General features: G+C 40.0%; 1 protein-coding gene across 6 annotated transcripts in view; it reads left to right on the top strand.

Moving 5' to 3' along the window:
- The window catches only part of CCDC68 (coiled-coil domain containing 68), a 51,257-nt gene extending 32,688 nt beyond the window's left edge, over positions 1-18,569 (top strand). For all 6 annotated transcript variants that reach the window (XM_060118731.1, XM_060118734.1, XM_060118735.1 and 3 more), the window contains 4 exons: positions 4,580-4,685; positions 5,995-6,078; positions 15,292-15,368; positions 17,791-18,569. In XM_060118731.1, coding sequence (XP_059974714.1) covers positions 4,580-4,685; positions 5,995-6,078; positions 15,292-15,368; positions 17,791-17,848 — 325 coding nt within the window. In that variant the 3' untranslated portion in view covers positions 17,849-18,569. The remainder of the gene's footprint in view (positions 1-4,579; positions 4,686-5,994; positions 6,079-15,291; positions 15,369-17,790) is intronic.
- Positions 18,570-20,531: the final 1,962 nt, after the last annotated feature.

The following is a 20,531-nucleotide window of genomic DNA, read 5'->3' as shown; positions in this document are numbered from 1 at the left end:
GGAAAGGTAAGGACCTGGCATCTCCTATTCTTATGGTTGTGATCATCAGTTTCCCTCTCTTCCACTGGGGACTCACATTTAGTAATGGCCACCATAAAGGTCCAAAGAAACATCAAATCCTAAATAGCAGGAAACCTGAGTCCTTGTAGACTCTAGTATGATATTTTCAAAGCTTCAAAGAAGCTCCAGGATGCCACCAATCTCACTATCTTCTCTCTCAAGTGGGAATTCCATATGGGGTTATTCATATGCCCAATGCCTGGCTATGAGTAGTGTGCCCAGAAGTAGCAGCATCTGGTACAGGCAACATAGTTTCAGTTGCCACTTTTATTGCATTCATTTTGTCTCTCAGTATCTAGTTCTTTTTATTTCTTCTGGAATTTTCATTCCTATAAACAGCATAATGCATTAATCCCTGATAATACGTACAATTTATAAAGACTTGAAAGGGTTATGTTCTGGGATTGTGCAAATATGGCCATCCTCATGTTCTTCGTACCCTTTGCAATTATGTATTTATGTACCCTGAGTTCTAAGAAAATGTAAGATCATTTACAAAAACTACATAAAAGTAGCATAATCCTTTAACTGGAAATAGATTAGGTGAGAAGGCCAAGGAGATACAAGAACAGGTAATATAATGAGGCTGGCCCACAAAATGTGTACACGTGCTCACAGTGGACCACTGATTCAATTTTAAATTTTCTAGCAGCCAACCCAACGAGAAAATTATGATTAGTTTTGTGATTCACAGTGTCCAAATGACTAAACCCAACCAGTTCTTTAGGAAACGTCCAGTTCTTTTTAATGTATCTATAAGGCCAGAGAGAAAAATTTCCAGGATATGTTCGTAAAAAGTACCGTGAACGATGTCTTCAACAAAATCATTATAGTAAACACAGAAGCTGTACCTCAGAAAAAACTTTTTTTTTTGCGGTACACGGGCCTCTCACTGCTGTGGCCTCTCCCGTTTCAGAGCACAGGCTCTAGATGCGCAGGCTGAGCGGCCATGGCTCACGGGCCCAGCCGCTCCACGGCATGTGGGATACTTTCAGGACCGGGGCACGAACCTGTGTCCCCTGCATCGGCAGGCGGACTCTCAACCACTGCGCCACCAGGGAAGCCCCTGAGAAAATACTTTTAAAAAGGATACCATGGGTTTCCCTGGTGGCGCAGTGGCTGAGAGTCCGCCTGCCGATGCAGGGGACACAGGTTCGTGCCCCGGTCCGGGAAGATCCCACATGCCGCGGAGCGGCTGGGCCCGTGAGCCATGGCCGCTGAGCCTGCGCGTCCGGAGCCTGTGCTCCGCAAGGGGAGAGGCCACAACAGTGAGAGGCCTGTGTACCGCAAAAAAAAAAAAAAAGGATACCATGCCGCCAAAGAACAATTCAGTCAAAGCCGTTTGAACAGTGAGCAGCAGAGGGCAGTGTGGCAGGACTCAATAATGCTACCTCGGGTGGTGGAAGTTAACCCCCAAATAGATTTTAAAGTATCCTGACAATTGGATGGAGAGACAGTCCTCCATGATCTTGATTTCCTTTGACCAAGTCTTTGGCAGACATTGGCCAGCAGAGAGATTGAGGTTGTGCTTCTCGCCTAGTACTTATTCTACCGTTATCCTGTGTTACTAAAGACAAACCATTTGCTTTCACATTTCTGCAAGTTAAAGATAAGATTGACTTCCTCTCTTGAGCACTAGGGAATCTAACATGAAGAAGACCAGAAATGGTACTCTGTTCACTCTCCATCCGTAGTGATTTGAGAGAGCATCTTCAGTTCCCTTTCTCAAAAGGGTGGAGCCAAGGTTTTCCTCTCTTTTCGTTTGGGCTTTTTCTGTGCTCCCATTGCCGTTTCTAGGCTGTGGACTTTCTCAGTGCCAAGCCTAGCATCTATAAAGCAAAAAGAAAACCCAGGGAAGTCACCATTGTGTTGTTCCCTGGATCCCAGGGTCCCGAGCTAGCGTTCCTTCTTCTTTCCACCTTTCGGAGTCTTCTTGTGTTTGTTGACGTATAATGTTCAGGTTTTGGGTTGACTTAATAGGAAGAATAGGGGAAAACACATCTTCTACATCTTTCTGGAAGCAGCAGTTTTCAATTCTATTTTAATTTCAACCTTGACTTTGTATTTATATTGAGGCATTGGGAAGCAAAGCATAAGTCCTAGATACAGACGTTTGGCCTCCTTTCTTAGGCCTGGCCTTCATTATGTTTCTTCTTACTGTTTTGCTTTAGTACATTAAGACTGAGTGCTTCAACTGAAAGCACTGAGTGCTTCAACTGAAAGATAAATAACAGAGATTAAAGGGAGCTCAAATGCAGCTTATTTAGCTATATTCTCACGTTCAAAGACCTTAAATGGATGACTAGGTTTTCTGTTTATTGAACAAACCTAAGAGAATTTTTTTTTTGCGACTTCCTTAAATCACTGTTCCAGTGTATAATGCAGATAAGTCTGAAACCCCTACGCTTTCCAGAGTGCTTCCAGAAATACTTTTCTTCCATCTTAAGACCTGTTTCAGATTTTTATTTATTTACGGTGAGCTTGATGGTAATATTCTCATGAAATACATGGGGAAATTTCCTGAATTTTCTATTTTGGAGAACATATCTACCCACTCCCATCCTTCTAAAGACTTTTTTCCTTTCAGTCCCCGAGTTCTGGGTCATCATAAGACACGATGGGACCATTTTGAATACTCACCTTTAATAATACACAGTATTTTCATATTTTATGAATTTTCAAAGCTGACCTGGCTCTGCAAAGCATCCCAAGTTCTTTCTCATTATTCCCCAGGAAAGTCCTGAGTCTTACTGCTCTTTCCTCCTTTTCTTTTCTCTTTTTTTCCCTTCTCTCTGGAGCAATTTTGAGTCTTAGCACCAGCTGTGGGCCAGATTTCTGTTTGCCTTCTGTGTCACTTTGATCCTTATGTCCACAACTCATCTTTTTTTTTTTTTTTTTTTTTTTTTTGCGGTACGCATGCCTCTCACTGTTGCGGCCTCTCCTGTTGTGGAGCACAGGCTCCGGACGCGCAGGCTCAGCGGCCATGGCTCACAGGCCCAGCTGCTCCGCAGCATGTGGAATCTTTCTGGACCGAGGCACGAACCCGTGTCCCCTGCATCGGCAGGCGGACTCTCAACCACTGCGCCACCAGGGAAGCCCCAAACTCTTCTTTAAAGCTCTCTCATACAAAACTGAACAAGGGAAAAAATCAAGACCGTCTTAAATATTGCAAATTGCCTGAAAGTTACTCGGCTTTGAGTGACTTTATATTAAACATTATTGAGACAACTGTAGTGGATTAGTGCTGGGCTACTGAAAGCACTCAAAGCCTGGCTCATGGACCAGCAAAACCACTAGAACACCTGGAGCATGTTGGAGATGCAGACTCTCAAGCCCTTCCCCAGCCTATTGGATTAGAATGTGCATCTTAACAAGATCCCTGACAATTTAACAAGATCCTCCAATGCATATTAAGTTTGAGAAGCAATGTTTTAGTACATGATGTAAAACAAAATGGAGACTCTTTTTAAAAAAATGAGAACAAGTTCCGCTGTAATGTCACATGAATTTCTATGACCTTTGTAATATTTGTAGAGACTGTGAAAATCAGAATTGCGATTGAATTGGATGTTGGCTACTAATGTGAAACCTTAATAAGCTAAAATAATATATTACTTTATAAAACGCTCATTTTCCGAAAGCACGTTCACTTTATCTCTTTAAGTGTACAGTATAATCTTTTAATGCTGTAAAGGTAGGGATTGTTATACCTGTTATACTGAGGCTTAGAAAGGTTATGTGACTCCAAAATTACAATGCTCCCAAGTTTAGTGGTCTTGTCTCAAGGCATTTTGCCTCAAACTCTAATAATATTGGCAAGAAGAGAAACAGTCAAAAGCCATGTAATCAATGCCAGTTACTTAAATGGAGCTTTGGGAAAGGATGAATAATCTAAATTCAAACTTCACTCATCTTTCTTCACCATGGTTAATGTGGACTCAAAATATTAGCTGGAATTTAATTTTTCTTTCCTTGCCTTATTTACATGTAGTAGAATTAACAAAAATAGGAAGCCAAAAAAAAAAAAAAAAAGATAAAACAGGCAATTCACAACCTATACTAACCCCTGTATCCTTGGAAGTTGATTTCTGATATGTGTGTTAAGTCTCCATTCCTGGCCCCATGTTCTAACCCTACTATCCCATATGTGTGTGTTCTGATGGATGCTAGGTCTGTGGATGCTCTTAGGTGAGACAGACTAGATATATAAGTGCATCACCTGATTTGATGCAACTTGACTCAACTACTTGCTGGAGGGAGGGAGTCATGGGTGGCCAGAGAGGAACTTTTGACATGAATTGATCCTCTCATTCAAGTTCATGTCTGAGCTAATCAGAGCATGCTTCATGACTTTCAGTTTATTTTCAGTGTGTCTTGTTTGGCATAAGGGACCCTGGGCATCTTACCCACATGTTGCCCAGTAGCAGAGTCACGTGTGAGGAGATCCTGGTAGCACAGCTGTAAAAATAGCTGTATAATGCTTTAGCAAATCTTTCTCTTTTTTCCTTTGCATTTCCAGTTGCCAGGATCTTCAAAAGGAGATATCCCTCCTCCAGGAGCAGATCTCTCATCTGCAGTTTGTGATTCACTCCCAGCATCAGAACCTGCGCAGTGTCATCCAGGAGGTCAGATTAATCAAGTGTGTTTCTCTGGTAGCTAGTATGTTTACAGTGAGAAGACCAAACACGCGTGGCTTGCCTGGACTCTACGAGCACGGAGATTCTTCTCCCCATTGACATTTCCTTTTTATCCCCATATGACAAGGCTCTGTTTTCAGTGTCCTCTTTTGTCTCCATGCCGACACCTGTGATGTTCTCAACGAAGATATCTGGGAAATTGTGCTTGCTCTTTAGATGTTTTGGTGCTTTTTTTTTTTTAAGTGTTCTGAGCCAGATACTGCACACTGTTCTTTAGCAGATTTTGTAGATTAGGAGATTCAGCCCTTTCTTGAAGAAGAAATGATCTGTTTTCATAACCTCATAAGTGGTTAATTTATGTAGAGGGTGTGTTAGCACAGGGCTGTAACCTGGCCCTTCTTTGCTGGGAACATCTTGGCAGGTGAAAGAGAAGAGGTCATCGCGATGGCAGCCAGATGGATGGTGAATTGCATACTCATACAGTTTACATCAAGATTTGTATTGATCTGGTTTAGACTTAAAACCAGAACTTCATCCATTCACTTTTTTTAAAAACTACCTAATATTTGTTTCTAAAAGGAGTCCTCCCAACTAACTCAAATGCCTTCTTGACATAAATGTAACATTCATGCTTGCTGCAGTAGGACCTCACCAAACAGCCAGAGGATTGAGTCATAGCCCTTGAGAGTCAGGGAGGACAGGGGGAATCCCGTGTCCTCATTTTACAGATGAGAAAACCGAGGCCCACAGCAGTTAAATGATAGAGCTAGCCTTGGAATCCACGTGTTTCTTCTCTTCTGGCACCGTCCTGGATATCACCCCACATCCCCCAGTTCCACGTTGTCTCTTAACACATGCTTTTCTTCCAAAGCAAAGTGGGCTCACCTTAATATACTGCTGGTTGACCAGATCTCTGCCGCAGGGAGCTTCCCCATACCAGACCACGGCCTTGCATCATGTCCCCTGGCCTCTGCCTGTGCAGGATGAAAACGTTAAGTGGCTGAGACACACAGCAAGGACCAGTGTTGCTTCCCACAGGATGCACTCCTGCTGAGTTTGGTTTAAACAGGTTTTCTAAAGATGAAAGTGTTTAATTGCACTGTCTGTGTGCTCTCGTTCCCAGGTGCCAATTTGTCCTGTTATTTTCTGTAGCCTGCTGAGTCCGCTAATGCTTGGGATTTAATTTTGTTGATTTGATAAGCATTACTTGACCACAGAAACCTGTACAGTCTCTGACTTAAGGAACTATTCTCTGTTGCCTGACAAGATTTTTGCATTTGTGTTTCTTAAATCTTAGATGGAAGGCTTAAAAAATAATTTAAAAGAACAAGATAAAAGAATTGAAGATCTGAAAGAAAAAGTTAACATACTTGAAGCCCAGGTAAGGATGGAATCTGCTCTATATTTCAGTATGAATGTGAGTGTGTGTGTGTTCAGTATATCTGTGAGCCTGTGTATGAATGTGTCCTGTGTGTGTGTGAGTGCTTGTGTGCAATGGTGTGCCATTGTGACACTGTGTCCAAGTATGTCTGTATGTGAATGTGTGTGTCTGTGTGTGACTGTGTCTATGTGTATGTGTGAGGACATGCATGTGTCTCTATGTGGGTATGAATGTCTTTTTGTGAGTGTGTGTGTGCATCTTCTATGTATAAGAATTATAGCTCTGTGGGGGAGGTACTCTTAATAATTATTAAAATATTAAGTATTAAACATAATTTTATATTATTAAATTATTAATATTAAATATTATTAAATAATTGTTGAAAGTTTATTCAAATGTTCCAGAACACTTTCTCTACTGGGGAGACCAGTGATACTATCTCTCGATGTGGACTTGAGTTAGAAGCTTGGTCAAGGCCCCTCTTGCGTGAACTCAGCTCTAGCCAGATAGCCGGGTTTGCTGTCTCCTGTCTTTGTTTCTTTCCCCCGTCCTGAGGCGTCCTATTCCTCCTCTTTCTCCATCCATACTTATCAGGGCCTCCAAGCTTTGCCTCAGGGCTCACCTACTTCAAGAAGCCAATTGAGGGGCTTCCCTGGTGGCGCAGTGGTTGAGGGTCCGCCTGCCGATGCAGGGGACACGGGTTCATGTCCCGGTCCGGGAAGATCCCACATGCCGCGGAGCGGCTGGGCCTGTGAGCCATGGCCGCTGGGCCTGCGTGTCCGGAGCCTGTGCTCTGCAGCGGGAGAAGCCACAACAGTGAGAGGCCCGCGTACCGCAAAAGAAAAAAAAAAAAAAGAAGCCAATTGAGATTTTCTTATGCTTCAGTGTTGTAAAACTTATCATCAACCTTTAGAATACACTGTGGTAAGATGTGCTTTACTTGTGCCCACTCATCCCCGCCTTGACTGGGGAAGCCCTTTTCAGGCCTTGAGCTGCAGTCCTAGGCTGGTGGTACCCCTGCCTCACAGGAAGTACAGAGAAGCCCTGTGGTTATTGGAGCACCTGATGACCCCCAGGTGTCTCCAGCCCAGTGCTGCTTTGCGCTCAGTGTCACCCCTTCTGTCTCTGTTGAATAGCTCATCACGGACTGCCTAGACCGGGTCACCTTTTCTACTTCATCCCTCAGCATTGTGACTTCTCTGTGTGTCACGTTGTCCTGTCCTGTGGAGTACAGAGATGCTCTGTCTTCCATGGAAATCTGCTCATCTTTTGGAGCTCTTCTATTCCCCAGGACAGACAAGAACGGAGCTCCATGATCGGACTCCCAGCACACGCCTCACTAGTCTTTCCACCACCACATTCTTTCTGCTTTCCTCAAACAGAAGAAAAAAATCATAATAACATAAAGAGGTTGTAAATATTTTGCAACTTAAGTTGTGTAACCATCCCCCAGTTTTGCCGTTTCTACCTTCCTGGGACCACTGTTCTCTTTCTTTTAGAGGGTAAGCTCGTCGCATCTTGGGTTTTCCTTAGGTTCTCACCTAAGTAAGATGCAAGTTGGTTAGTTTACATCAGGTGATGTGATTTATGTCGCATTAGAGCCCCCTCCTCTTAAGAAATGTCTTTAAAGGCATTTCCTCCCAACTTTTCTTATGTAGTGGCCTTTTGACAAATGTTACTTGATAAAATATTTTTTCTTATAAATATTTTTCTTATAATATTTTAATAACTATTTTTTATTTTTTTACATAACTAACATGGTCATTCATCCCATACAAATTAGGAAATATGGATGAACAAATATAACAAGAAAACCACTCAAACATACCATCCAAGGGCAATTATTCAGCACAGTTGTGTATATCCCTATTTCTGTGGGAATTTTGTGCCTGTTACATACTTGTGTGTATATATTAGAGACACAGACTATATATGGCATCATTTTATTGTGTTTTTAAACTTTTATTTGTTTCAACAATTTTCTCATATCACTAGTTACGTTAAGTCTGTAAATACTTATTGAGTGGCTACTATGGTGTAGGCACTAAATTTGGATAAACGATGTTGAACAAAATAGACATGAGCCCTGCTCTCTGGAATTTACTAACTGGTGAGGGAGACAGATACAAATATATTAATATGTAACTAATAATATCTTGGAAAGGTTCTGCAGGAAAAGGACAAAATACTCTGGGCAATAATACCTGGATGGAGAAATGTATATGGACCATTTAGATTGGTGGGTGGGAACAATCTCTCTAAGAAAATGAATTTCAATATGACCTTTGTGGAAAACTGGGTCATAGGGCATGTCAGGTAGCCAGACAACAGGCCATTGTGGGTGCTTCTAATCTAAAAGAGCTGTAAATAGCGTAGGATGACATTGGAAATGTAGGAAGGTGCTAGATCATAAAAAGCCTTTAGGCCATGCTAAGGGCTCTTTTTCTCTATAGAACAGTATAACAAGAAAGTCTTTGCTTACCAGGCAAATTAAATTTACATTATCTTTTTAAAGAGCCACCAAGGTTTCCACTGTATTGCTATGAAATAATTTAGTTAACTTAATCCCTGCTGTTGGATTGTTTTCCAGTAGAGCTTTTGTAAACAGCAATGAATTCAACAGACTCTTACAAACATTACTGATTATTTGTATAATTACTTCCTCCCTTAAGATACATTTTTAGAAGTTGAATTGGTAACTCAAAGACTATCCATTTTTAAGATTGTTGATCTGTGTTCTCTGAATTTCCATGTCTGCTGGATCAGACATCTCCCTCAGCTGCCACAGCTTCACCTGCAGCTGCCTCTGCTCTTGCAGTTAACTCTTTACTCACTTTTGGTCTTTCAGTTCTGACATTTCTGATCTGCTAATAGCCCTCTTTTTTCCTCTTTATTATTAAGGGATTTCAATATTTAAAAATCCTTTGAGGGGGCTTCCCTGGTGGCACAGTGGTTGAGAGTCCACCTGTCGATGCAGGGGACACGGGTTCGTGCCTAGGTCTGGGAGGATCCCACATGCCGCGGAGCGGCTAGGCCCTTGAGCCATGGCTGCTGAGCCTGCACGTCCAGAGCCTGTGCTCCATAACAGGATAGGCCACAACGGTGAGAGGCCCGCGTACAGCAAAAAAAAAAAATCCTTTGGTATCGTTCTAATGAAATCTAAGAAAGTAGAGATGAAAAACACACGTGCTCAGATTCCTATTTTGAGGCGGAATTCTCATTTAGATCCAAGTTTATCTGTAATTCAAGGCAGTCTGGTGTAAGGTACGGGCCTAACTTTTTAGCTGTCTCACTTTATTGAGCAGTCTGGCCTTCCTTCATCAATTTGAAATGTCGATATATCCTAGACTAAATTTTTATGCTGGAAATCTGTTCCAATGGTGTATCTGCCTATTTGGCTCCAATGCCCTACTGCTTTAATTATCATACGTCTGTAATACATTTTAATTGGAGAGGTTGTTGTCTTTCTCTGATCTTTCGTTATGGTCCTAGGCTCTGGTCATGTCTAATTAAGTGTTAGCCCTCATCACAGAGTCAGGGCATCAATGGTGCTACTGCTTCTAATTCAATCTTATATTTTTAGTTGTGTCTCTATTTATATCATCCCCAAAGGTAATTTTATTGTCCTAAGTAAACTGGCAACTTAACCTATACACTACATTATCCAATTGGCCTTTTGGTGTAATAGCTAGACCAGAATAATGTATTGCTTCCATTGCACTGCTTCTATATCCCCAAATTTATCAAATAATTGCAGACTAGCCACTCAGTGTGATAGGAGGAAGCAATAGATTGTGTTCCCTTCATGGAAACTTCTTGGTTGGATGCAGTCTGCCCACGTTGATGGGACAGCATCTCTCAGTACTGCCTAAGATTCTCTGTATGAAGTTGATTCAAACTACTATTTTCTAACATTCTCTTTTATTTAAAAAAGTCTTCAGATAATAGCAGTATTGATGAATGACTTTTATGACCTCAAAATTTATTGTCTTCAATAGATAAATCATTTCCTTCACTGCAGGGAATGTTACAATGCCCTTTTCAGCTTTAAAAAGCCCGGCCAAGCCACATTAGTTTATTTATTCAGCAAATAGTTTTGTGTGTTTATGATGTACCAGGAAATGTTCTAAGTGGTAGGTACATGGTAGGAACAGGACACACTGTCCTGACTTCATCTAGCTTTATTTTAATTGAAGATACATACAGTAAATATATTAACAAGTAAGTACACAACTTAATTAGGGAGGGGTAACTGCTCCGAGAAGAGTAAAACAATGTGACAGTTATAAAGTGATGGGAGTCAGGGAGAGCATCTGTGAGCCTGTGATCTTGGACCAGGTACCTGAATTTAGTAAATGCTTGAGCTGGAGTGAACCTGTTTCTAGTCTAGCCCTAGTCGATACTTCGTTATGAAGATCTTAAACTGGGAGGACATATGCAGGGGTATACTACCTTGCACACAAACTTAGGACTATCCTATTTTGAAATAACAGTGTGAGCCGATTCAGTTTGTGAAAAATTGGTCACCAGAGCTGAACAACCCTTTTAAAGACATCAACTTTCTAAACCATACAGACAGCATAGTTTTCTCATCCATAATAACTCATCTCTTTTAAGGCATGCTACATACTTCATTTTGTTTAATCTTCAAAGCTACTCTGGGAGAAGGTTATTATTTATTCCCTCAGGGATTAAACTGAGATTCAGAGAAGTTAAGACACTTGTTCAAAATCACTCAGCTGCATTTGAGTCTTCCTGACTTTGAAGCACATGCTTTTCATCCCCCAATACCTACTTATCTGGGTGATCAAATAAGTGTGTGCATGTGCAGATATGCATGTGTGTCAATATACACACAGTTGTATTTAAAAATGATATATATTTTGGGCTTCCCTGGTGGCGCAGTGGTTGAGAGTCTGCCTGCCGATGCAGGGGACACGGGTTCGTGCCCCAGTGTGGGAAGATCCCACATGCCGTGGAGCAGCTGGGCCCGTGAGCCATGGCCACTGAGCCTGCATGTCCAGAGCCTGTGCTCCACAACGGGAGAGGCCACAACAGTGAGAGGCCCGCGTACCACAAAAAAAAAAAAAAAAAGATATATATTTAGAAATGAACAGATATAATGTTAAATTTGCAGGATCATTTGTATATATTTTAGCCATTGTCACAGTTACTACATTAAATGTTTTTCTGTTTTCCAGTTTTTTGACTCATGGAAATGAATACTTTTTTCTGTGTATTCTTTTCTATCCTACCAAGGACTTCCCCCCACTACACACACACAAGGGGATAAAATTCACTCATCTAACTCTGTCCTTTTTTTTTCTTTTCAATCTTTCAGGATTTTAAACCTCTTTTAAGTATCACCAGAAACTTAACTGCTTAACTCTGCCAAAATTATTTACTTTTCTTTCTACTTTGGCATATCTTTCATCATCTTAATTTACAGCTCTGAAATTCATCTCACATTTCACACATTTCTAACTTCTTCACTAATGACATGCTCATATGAAAATGCATCTTCAGAAATGACTCCATTTTCTAGACTTTGAAGAGTATTCTACTTTATGTAATCACCATCATCCCTAAAATTTAATATACTTCCAAGAGCATGTTGCTAGAAGTTTAAGTATGCAAAAATTAGTTTCTTTTGGAAAACTGTGTCAGTGAACTATCCTTGGATAGAATTATAATAATGGTGGACTTAGTCTGGTCATTGATTTGTAATTTTGTAAACTAATGATGAAAACTCATGCATTTGGTTGTTCTGGTTAAAGAAAAGCATATGAAAGCCCATGAATCAAAAATAAAGACCTAGGGCTTCCCTGGTGGTGCAGTGGTTGAGAGTCTGCCTGCCGATGCAGGGGACACAGGTTCGTGCCCCTGTCTGGGAAGAGCCCACATGCCGTGGAGTGGCTGGGCCCGTGAGCCATGGCTGCTGAGCCTGCGCATCTGGAGCCTGTGTTCCGCAATGGGAGAAGCCACAACAGTGAGAGGCCCGCGTACTGCAAAAAAATAAAATAAAAAAATAAAGACCTAAATCCAGTAGATGAAATAAATCATCACAGAAGTTGAAATATATGAAAATAAAGACAGTCTAAACTGATAACTCTTATGCTTCTGCATTGTTTGGAAGGTAACAACTTGAGAAAGTAGGAGTTTATTTTGGAAAAACTCCAAATAGCTTCTACATACTTGTCCAGCCACAAAAATACTTTTATTCCAATGCTTGTTGTCATCATGATATTGTGTTTCAAGTTGTGTTTCATAACTTGTAAAGTACTGTACAGAGAGGAGTTTTTCTTAGCCACGTACTTGGCCCTGATATATGCCTGCACTTGTTTGGAGTGTATATTCGATATATCTCCATTATACAAGGAACAACTATATCATCCATTTGTCAAATCTGAAGTACATTTCCTGAGTGAGACTTAAGTACTTAACTCTTGAAATATCACAGTGAAATGATTCATGTGTGAAGATTTTTGCTCCATCTTTTAGTTATTATTCCGTGTAGATGCTGAGGGATAAGAAGGTACAAAATTCACATCTTGTCTCTGCTTTCCTTAGTTCAGTAGTTCTTCATCTTAACTGTACATTAGTATCACCTATGGAGTTTTGAAAACTCCTGAACCTAGATTACAACCAAATTAAATGGAAACTTTGGGGGTAGGACCCAGGCATCACTAGATTGTAAATCTCCCAGGTCATTCCAATATACAACCAACATTTAAAACTACTCTGGTCCAGTGGCTCTCCGATGTGAGCAGACATCAGAATCATCTGATGAACATCTTAAAACACATTGCCCAGCCACCCTGGGTTTCTGGTCCAATGGCTTGGTTGGGAATTGAGGGTTTGTAGTTCTAATAAGTTCCCAGGGGATGTTCCGATTAGTTGATTCCAGGACTACACTTTAAGAACTGTGCCTTCATCTTTTTTCTCTCCCTTTTTTCCACCTAACCCATTTCACTTTGTCTTCAAGGTCCAGGTTAAACGTCCTTGTGTAGGAAAATTATTCTAGTCACACTGATTTCTGTTTATACCTTTGAATTACTGGCTGCCTTATGGCATCTCTTGAATCGCATTTAATTTATTTATTTTTAATTTTTGAATGGTCACATGTTTATCACCTCCATCATACGGTGCATCCCGTGTACTAAAAGGGAAGATACTATCCTTTCTTGTGCTGTGTCACATTCCCTCTGCTCCTGGTATGGTGCTGCAGACATGGCAGGGACTGAGTAACTGGGTGTATTGCAGGGGGCTGGATGTTTGGGGTAGATTCATTGTTGATTAATTCCCTGACAGTTTGCTGTCTTCTCTTTCCTATATATCATACCTGGAATCCTTTCAGAAATCACTGAATCTCTTTATCTCTTGGGGTCCACCAATTGCTTATTTGTAATATAACGAGGCTGGGCGAATTCCTCTGGTCACAGAAAAATAACATCTTGCAGGGAAAAGAGCATGAGCTTTGGAGTCAGACAGGCCTGCATAAAGCTTGCACATTTGCAGACCCATGCTGCATACACTACCTGTGGGTCATTGGAGGCAAGGTTCCTCGTCAATTTGAGTTTTGCCAGCCTTATTTCTTTCACACACATAACAATGAAAGTTACTCCTCAGAGATGAGTTTTATCGAAGAAAAGAATGTCTGGAAAACACCAGGCAAAAGTCTTGACATTTGCTAGGTACTCAGAATTATTAACTCTTCTTCTTCCATCAAAATTCTGGTGTCTATTTCCCAAAGCCATGCATTCTGGTGCTGGCTGACTCCAAACCAGCAGATGGAGTCTTACAAAATAACTTTTAAACTTCAATTATATGACGTTTTAAGTCCTTCGTTTCCTACAAGGGAAGGGAGCTGGTGTGTTGCTGTTCTTTGAAAGCCATGGCTCCTCTTCTGCCTTCCTCCCACGATTACCTTTCAGGCCCAGAAATTTCTGTACAGATGTATCCTTGAAAGACTTCTGGCCTGCCCATGCAGCCAACTGGCAAGTCAACCTTGGGCATGAGTCTTCGCTGGAAAGTCTCACTTTCCAGATCTGTAAAAAGAAACTGTTTGGCTTGGCTGCATTGTAGAGAAAGTATTGTCTCTGGACTGGGAGGCCCTGACTTTGTGAGGTTTTTTTCTTTTACTTTTTCTTTTTATTAGAGTAGAGTTGCTTTACAATGTTGTGTTAGTTTCTACTGTACAGCAAAGTGAATCAGCTATACTTATACATATATCCCCTCTTTTTTGGATTTCCTTCCCATTTATTGGAGGACCTGACTTTGAATCTTGAGTTCTGCCCTGAACAAGATGTTGGGCACTTAAACTTTTGGACCTCAGTTTTTAGATATAATAATGGTCCTTGGACTAGAAAGTCATAACCAACTGCCTTTCAGTCTTAAAATCTGTGCCAGACACTGAGCTGAATAGTTTACGTACTTTTATTTCATTTCAGAACCTGTGAAGAAGGGACTATGATCATATCTGTTAATACAGATGAGGAAATTAGGCACAGAGGATAAGTAAACTAAATGAGGTCACACAGGTAGCAAGTGGTTGTGCTAGGATTTGTACCTGAAAACTTAAACGCTTTCCCTTCCTGTTATTAGCCATTGCATTATCTCCCAGAATTCCAAGGTGCTTCCAGATTTAAAATATTATGGTCATATGATATCTGTTTCTTCCACCTTATATATGGTACTCAGGACCACTACTACTAGAAACGAAGAAACTGAGGCTTCAATGAGAAAATTAAGGCTAAGGATGCCGTGAACCAAAAGAACAGATGGTGCCTATTTTCATGGAGTTTCTAATCAAGAGATTGCACAAGAAAGACAAATGTGTAATAAATATCATGCGTGTCTTTCAAAAGGTTCTTTAATAGAGTTCTTTCATGAAGTTCTTCGCATCTGTCCATATAAAAGAAACTGTACATTGAAACAGAGAGTTCAGCTGTTGAATTTCAGAGGCTAAGTCAGAATACTAAATTTGAATCCCTTGGTAAATTATGCATTTTTCAAGGAGTGTTTGTATTTTCAGAAGTAATATTTGGGGACTCGCAACTGGCTACGTTCTGTGTTCTAATACAGTGACTGGAACAACAGACTTACTGCTAAAGAGGGATGTAGATGGTGGGTCATCCAGAAACACTAAGCACATGGCTAGCAAATGTGCTAACACACATGTGATCTCTGCACAATTTTTGTTTTCTATTTCAGAACAAAGAACTAAAAACCAAGGTGGCACTTTGGTCTGAAATTCCTAGGCCGAAGGTATCCAAGGCCGTCTCTACAAGGTAAGGCCTCTCCCCCCCGCCCACCATCTGCCTTCACGACCCCTGTTGAGCATGGTTGACATTTATACCACTTGAGAAATTATCCATTCAATTAATACTTATGTAATCACATGTTTACGGTCTGTCTCCCAGTTCTTTGAGAGTGGGAACTCTATTAATCTTGTTAACCACTGAATCCTTGAAGCCTGATATATGAATTCTTACCTTATGAGTAAATGAATGAACAAATTTAGATATCTTTTTTCCTCTTCTTTGGCATAAAACAAGCCCAGTCTTGGCTTCAACACTTAATCCAAACAGTACAGATTATCTCCTCCACCATCCTTGTTCCTCCATTGCTCATATTTTCTGTGTTACCGATGGGCATTTTAATCATAAATCATGTGTATTTATTTAAGTTTCCATGTCTGTCTCTCAAGTCGATTGTAAATGTCAAGAGGGCAGGAATAGTTCCTTGTTTTTCACTTTATTTCCTGCATTGTTAAGGACAAGTGTCTTCAACAACTACCTAATAACGAATGAATGAAGCAATGATAATGACCCCTAAAGCAATGGAAATAATAGTTGAAACCATCAAATCACTTTCTAATGTTGACAGAATCAGAAGTGACAGGTTTGTTAAAAAAAAAAAAAAAGACTTCTGGGCTCAAGTCTCATTTCCATAAAATTCCATGAAATTATCACTTAAAAGAAAACATAGTCTGTAATTACATGAATCATTTAGAAAGTGATTAAAAAATTCCTGTTCTAGCAACTTTTGAATTTCTAGCCTAGTCTCTCTAGGGCCGAAACCCATTTTCTGAAACTCTCTTCTGCACAGTGCCTGACGTGGAGAATCAGGTCCCCTATGATTAGCCCCAGTCTAGGGATTCAAGTAGATCTTTCTCCCTCTTCAAGACACCCTGCAACCATGCTTCACTTTGCTAATGATGTATGTAATTAGAGACTAGAGATGAAGCATTATGCATCAAGTTTTCTAAAATCTTTGGGCCCCCAGAGGCTAAGTCATTAACTTTTTGGCCAATAGCCCTGTAACGTCTAATAAAGAAAAATTAAGCCCGAGAAGTATTAAAAGAGGAAGTGAAATGCCCACATTTCAGAAGCAGTAAGAGAAGCAGACACTTCAGAGCAGGAAGAGATGAAGCGTTTAGAATAGAAAGGGAAGCATGACTTTCCAAGGAAAGGGAGGATGGTCGATTTTAGCTCCTTTACCAGCTACATCCTCTTGGGGTAGTGAGGTATCATGGCCAACCTCAGCTGTTTTGACCCTGGAGGGAATGGAGCCAGAGTGGAGGAGAGGAAGGAGCAATACGTGGTCTCCATATTGTACTGACTCCAGTATTGCGTGATGAGACTCAGGCTGGTACAGAGGGGATGAGTTTGAGAGAATGACTTCTATGGCCAGTTCTTTAGCTGCAGTTCATTAATAAAGGTAGTTTTAAAGACTTTTTTTCTCCCTATGACTGAGGAAAGGTCAAATGGGAAATTTTCCTAACTGAAATAGGGTAACTGGAATGAATATGCCCTTTGTTTTATGATTTTGGTAGAAATTCCAATAGTAATGATATATCTATAATGGTAGGTCTCATGTTTGCAAAATGAAATCTGACCAATTGGCCGTTTGAGAATGTAAGTGGTAGTATGGTTTGGTAAGTCTAGATTCACCAACGTAGAATGGAATTATAACTCCCGGGAGGAATTAGAATGTAAAAGTAGCTGTTAATGCAAAGAAAAACAAGCATCACATATATTTAAAAATTAATCTTGGCAAATCTCTTAAATCACTCATAAAATAGAATTCTCTCAGTCAGTGCAAAAAAAAAAAAAAGTTTTTTTTCCCCAAGCATTAGAACATATAGATGTTTCTTATGTTGAACACCAGAGAAATGGTTTGCTGGATATTAAGGATCACGTTGTTAGAAAACAGCAACAATAAAACACACATATATACATATATGTGTGCACACACATATTGATGTGTGCATGTGTATATTTTTGTGCGTGTGTGTGTGTGTATACATATTTTTTTAACTAGACTCACACAGTGAGGAGAGAAGTTTAGGCTATGAGAAACCCACAGAACTAAAACATCCTGACGGAACAGTCGATTTGTGTGTCCCATCTCCAAGTCACTCTGGTGCATGTCTTCACTGAGCAGAAGGGCAGACACACTCTCACTCTTCCTCACTCCTGTCCTCTTACAACAGATGCATTTACCTAAGGTTAATGCAGCCATAACGTGCTTCTACTGTGCCTCATGGGGAATTAGAATCAATCCATTAACCATCATCAATTCGGTTAAAGCAATTTGTTCAGACTTGGTAGTACAGCAGTAGTGGAGATGGTAATGAAGGTGGTACAGCAGTTATGTCAGTAAAGCTTTATGTGCTCGATTTTGATAATTGTGTGGTCTTTTCTACAGTGAATTGAAGACTGAAGGCGTGACCCCATATTTGATGTTGGTTAGGCTACGGAAATGAGCCGCCTGGCTGAAGAACTGAGTGAGAAAGATCACTACCTGCATCTTATTTACTCCTTGAAACACAGCCTAAATTTACATATTAAAACTGCTCAATGCCAGTATTTAATGGAATATATTGTATTATATTTAATTTATACATCAATAACTTTTCAGGAAGATGACATTTCAGAAAATCAAACCAATATATATTCAAAGAAAGGAACTCTTTCTTCAAAACTTACTAATGGATGAAGAAACCAGATGGTTTCCCACGATGGAAGATGAATTTTTCTTTAAACTTAAAAAAAAACTGAATTTTTTTTTTGGCAGATTTTTGCTGAAGGAACTGGTTAAGGTTGTCAACTTTGATCTTTTGATAGTGGTTTTTATGTACAGTCATCCCTAGGTATCCACAGGAGATTGGTTCCAAGAGCCCCCTCAGGTACCAAAACCCATTTGGATGCTCAGTCCCATATATAAAATGGCAGAGTGCAGTTGGCCCTCTGTATCCATGGTTTCCACATCCATGGATTCAACCAATCGTCAGTGTGGAACCTGCAGGTACAGAGGTCTGACTGTACATAAATATAAGGAAGAATATACAGGCATGCTTCCTTTTACTGCACTTCACAGACTCTGTGGTTTGTTTGTTTTTTTTTTTACAAATTGAAGGTTTGTGGCAACCTTGCATTGTCAGATGATGGTTAGCATTTTTTGGCAATAAAGTGTTTTTAAATTAAGGTATGTATATATATTTTTAGATATAATGCTATTGCACACTTAACAGGCTACAATATAGTGTAAACATGACTTTTAGATTCACTGGGAAACCATAAATTTCATGTGACTCACTTTATTGTGATATTCTCTTTAGATTGGTACTCTGGTACTGAACCTGTGATATCTGTGTGTGTGTGAATAAATTATATATTTTAAAGTTGACTTTTGGATAATAAGAAATATCTTACCATGATATAAATTCATCTCCTAACCCATGGTTACTGGGAGAGTTATTCTCTACTGAATTAAGGGCAGAAAAAGGAGTAGATTCTTTTTAGCTAATTCCCCAAACCAAACAACCCTCCAAAGTCGAGAATTCTGGCTGCTTCACAACACCTTGGAGGCTGCTGTTCTTCAGCTGGGATTGAACTTCGGTTGCTAGAGGCAACCCACACATCAGCACAAAGAAATACACTTTGTGATTCTGCCTTTGTGACTCATTTTCTTTTCGATCTTTATTGATATTATCTAAGTAGAATGTTTAGGGGAAAGTATAGAACACAGTGCTGTTAGCTCATACCTCCATAAAAAGGTATTCATTATGGGTTCAAAGGAACAGTGGCTGCTGTCTGCAGCCAGGAGGAATCTGAATTCATGAACTTGGAATTATATGTCTAGTGATTTTATGAAAGTGACTTAAATTTTGATAAATGCATTAATTACAGGTGGAATTTGTGATTGCTATAAGTAAAAGAAAACTCTAACTTGTAGAAATACAAACATACTGACACTCAGGAAAGCAGAACACACTTCAGCGAAAGGCATAATGGGAGACCTTTGTCATCCTAAAAGGTGAATTACCTGTAGGCTTTTTGATCATTCTCTTTGGTGTATAACTCTAAACATTTTCTCAGGAAAGATGCTTCATGCCTTTCAAGGTGGAATGTGAAACATCTGTATGATCTATGAAATATTTAAAGGTATTTACAAATGAGATGAAGTAATATCTTTCTAAATTCAGCAGAGTACTGTAATCCTTGCAGTGTTGCGTAACTATGTGTGTGAGTTTCATACTTCTTGTTTCTATTGCTTTGTAGTTTTTAAGGTGTAGTTATCTAATAATATTTAGGACACAGTCACCCTATGCCAGGAACAATTCTAAGTACTTCACCTGTATTAATTGCTTTAATCCTCCCAACAACCCTCAGAAATAGGTCATATTATTATCCCTATTCTTCAGAGGAGGATACTGTCATTGATTAAGTAATTTTCCTAACTGCTAACTATGGAGCGAACATTTGAACCTTTGACTTGGCTATTGATACTCCTACCTGGTGGTCTGAGACACCTCCCAGCTATAGAAATGTCTCTCTTTTTGCTACTTTAACAAACACAGCTTTTTTGTTGGCTTTCTGCACCACACTGTGGATGACAGTCAGAAACAACACTTACTAATCAGGTAAATATTTTGCTGAGATGAGTTGGCCTTTCACTGTTGGTCTACCCTCGTGAGTACTTAGTACAGAAAAGCTTCCTGCTAAAAATCTGCTAATTTTACCTTTATTATTCATGCCTTTATGCCACATTGAAGATTTTTGGTAATGCATTTCCTGGCACATCTGTAGGGGTGTTGGGATCATGAATTCTGCTTTAAGCATCTGCAGTGTGGTAGGAGATTTCACCTTTCACTTAGAGATCACTTAGATTCCTCTTATACCCCAACCATCATGCTGGGTTGTAATAAATGTGAGCTTTTGGAATGGACCCATCTAACTGACCTAACAACCTGGATGATTTCCATTAGAATAATGTATTTTCAAATCAAAAATGGAAGGACACTGTTGAATTTTATTTGAATTTCACTATATTCATTTTTGAACACAGAAGTACAGTTCAATGTAATACAGGTAGGACCTGCTCATGTGGTCTCCAGCTTCACTTTGGGATGGTGTTTGGATCTCTTGAGAATAAGAATAAGCAGC

This window comes from Mesoplodon densirostris, chromosome 15, assembly GCF_025265405.1.
Source record: "Mesoplodon densirostris isolate mMesDen1 chromosome 15, mMesDen1 primary haplotype, whole genome shotgun sequence".
NCBI lineage: Eukaryota > Metazoa > Chordata > Mammalia > Artiodactyla > Ziphiidae > Mesoplodon > Mesoplodon densirostris.
This window is presented reverse-complemented; position numbering and strand designations above follow the sequence as displayed.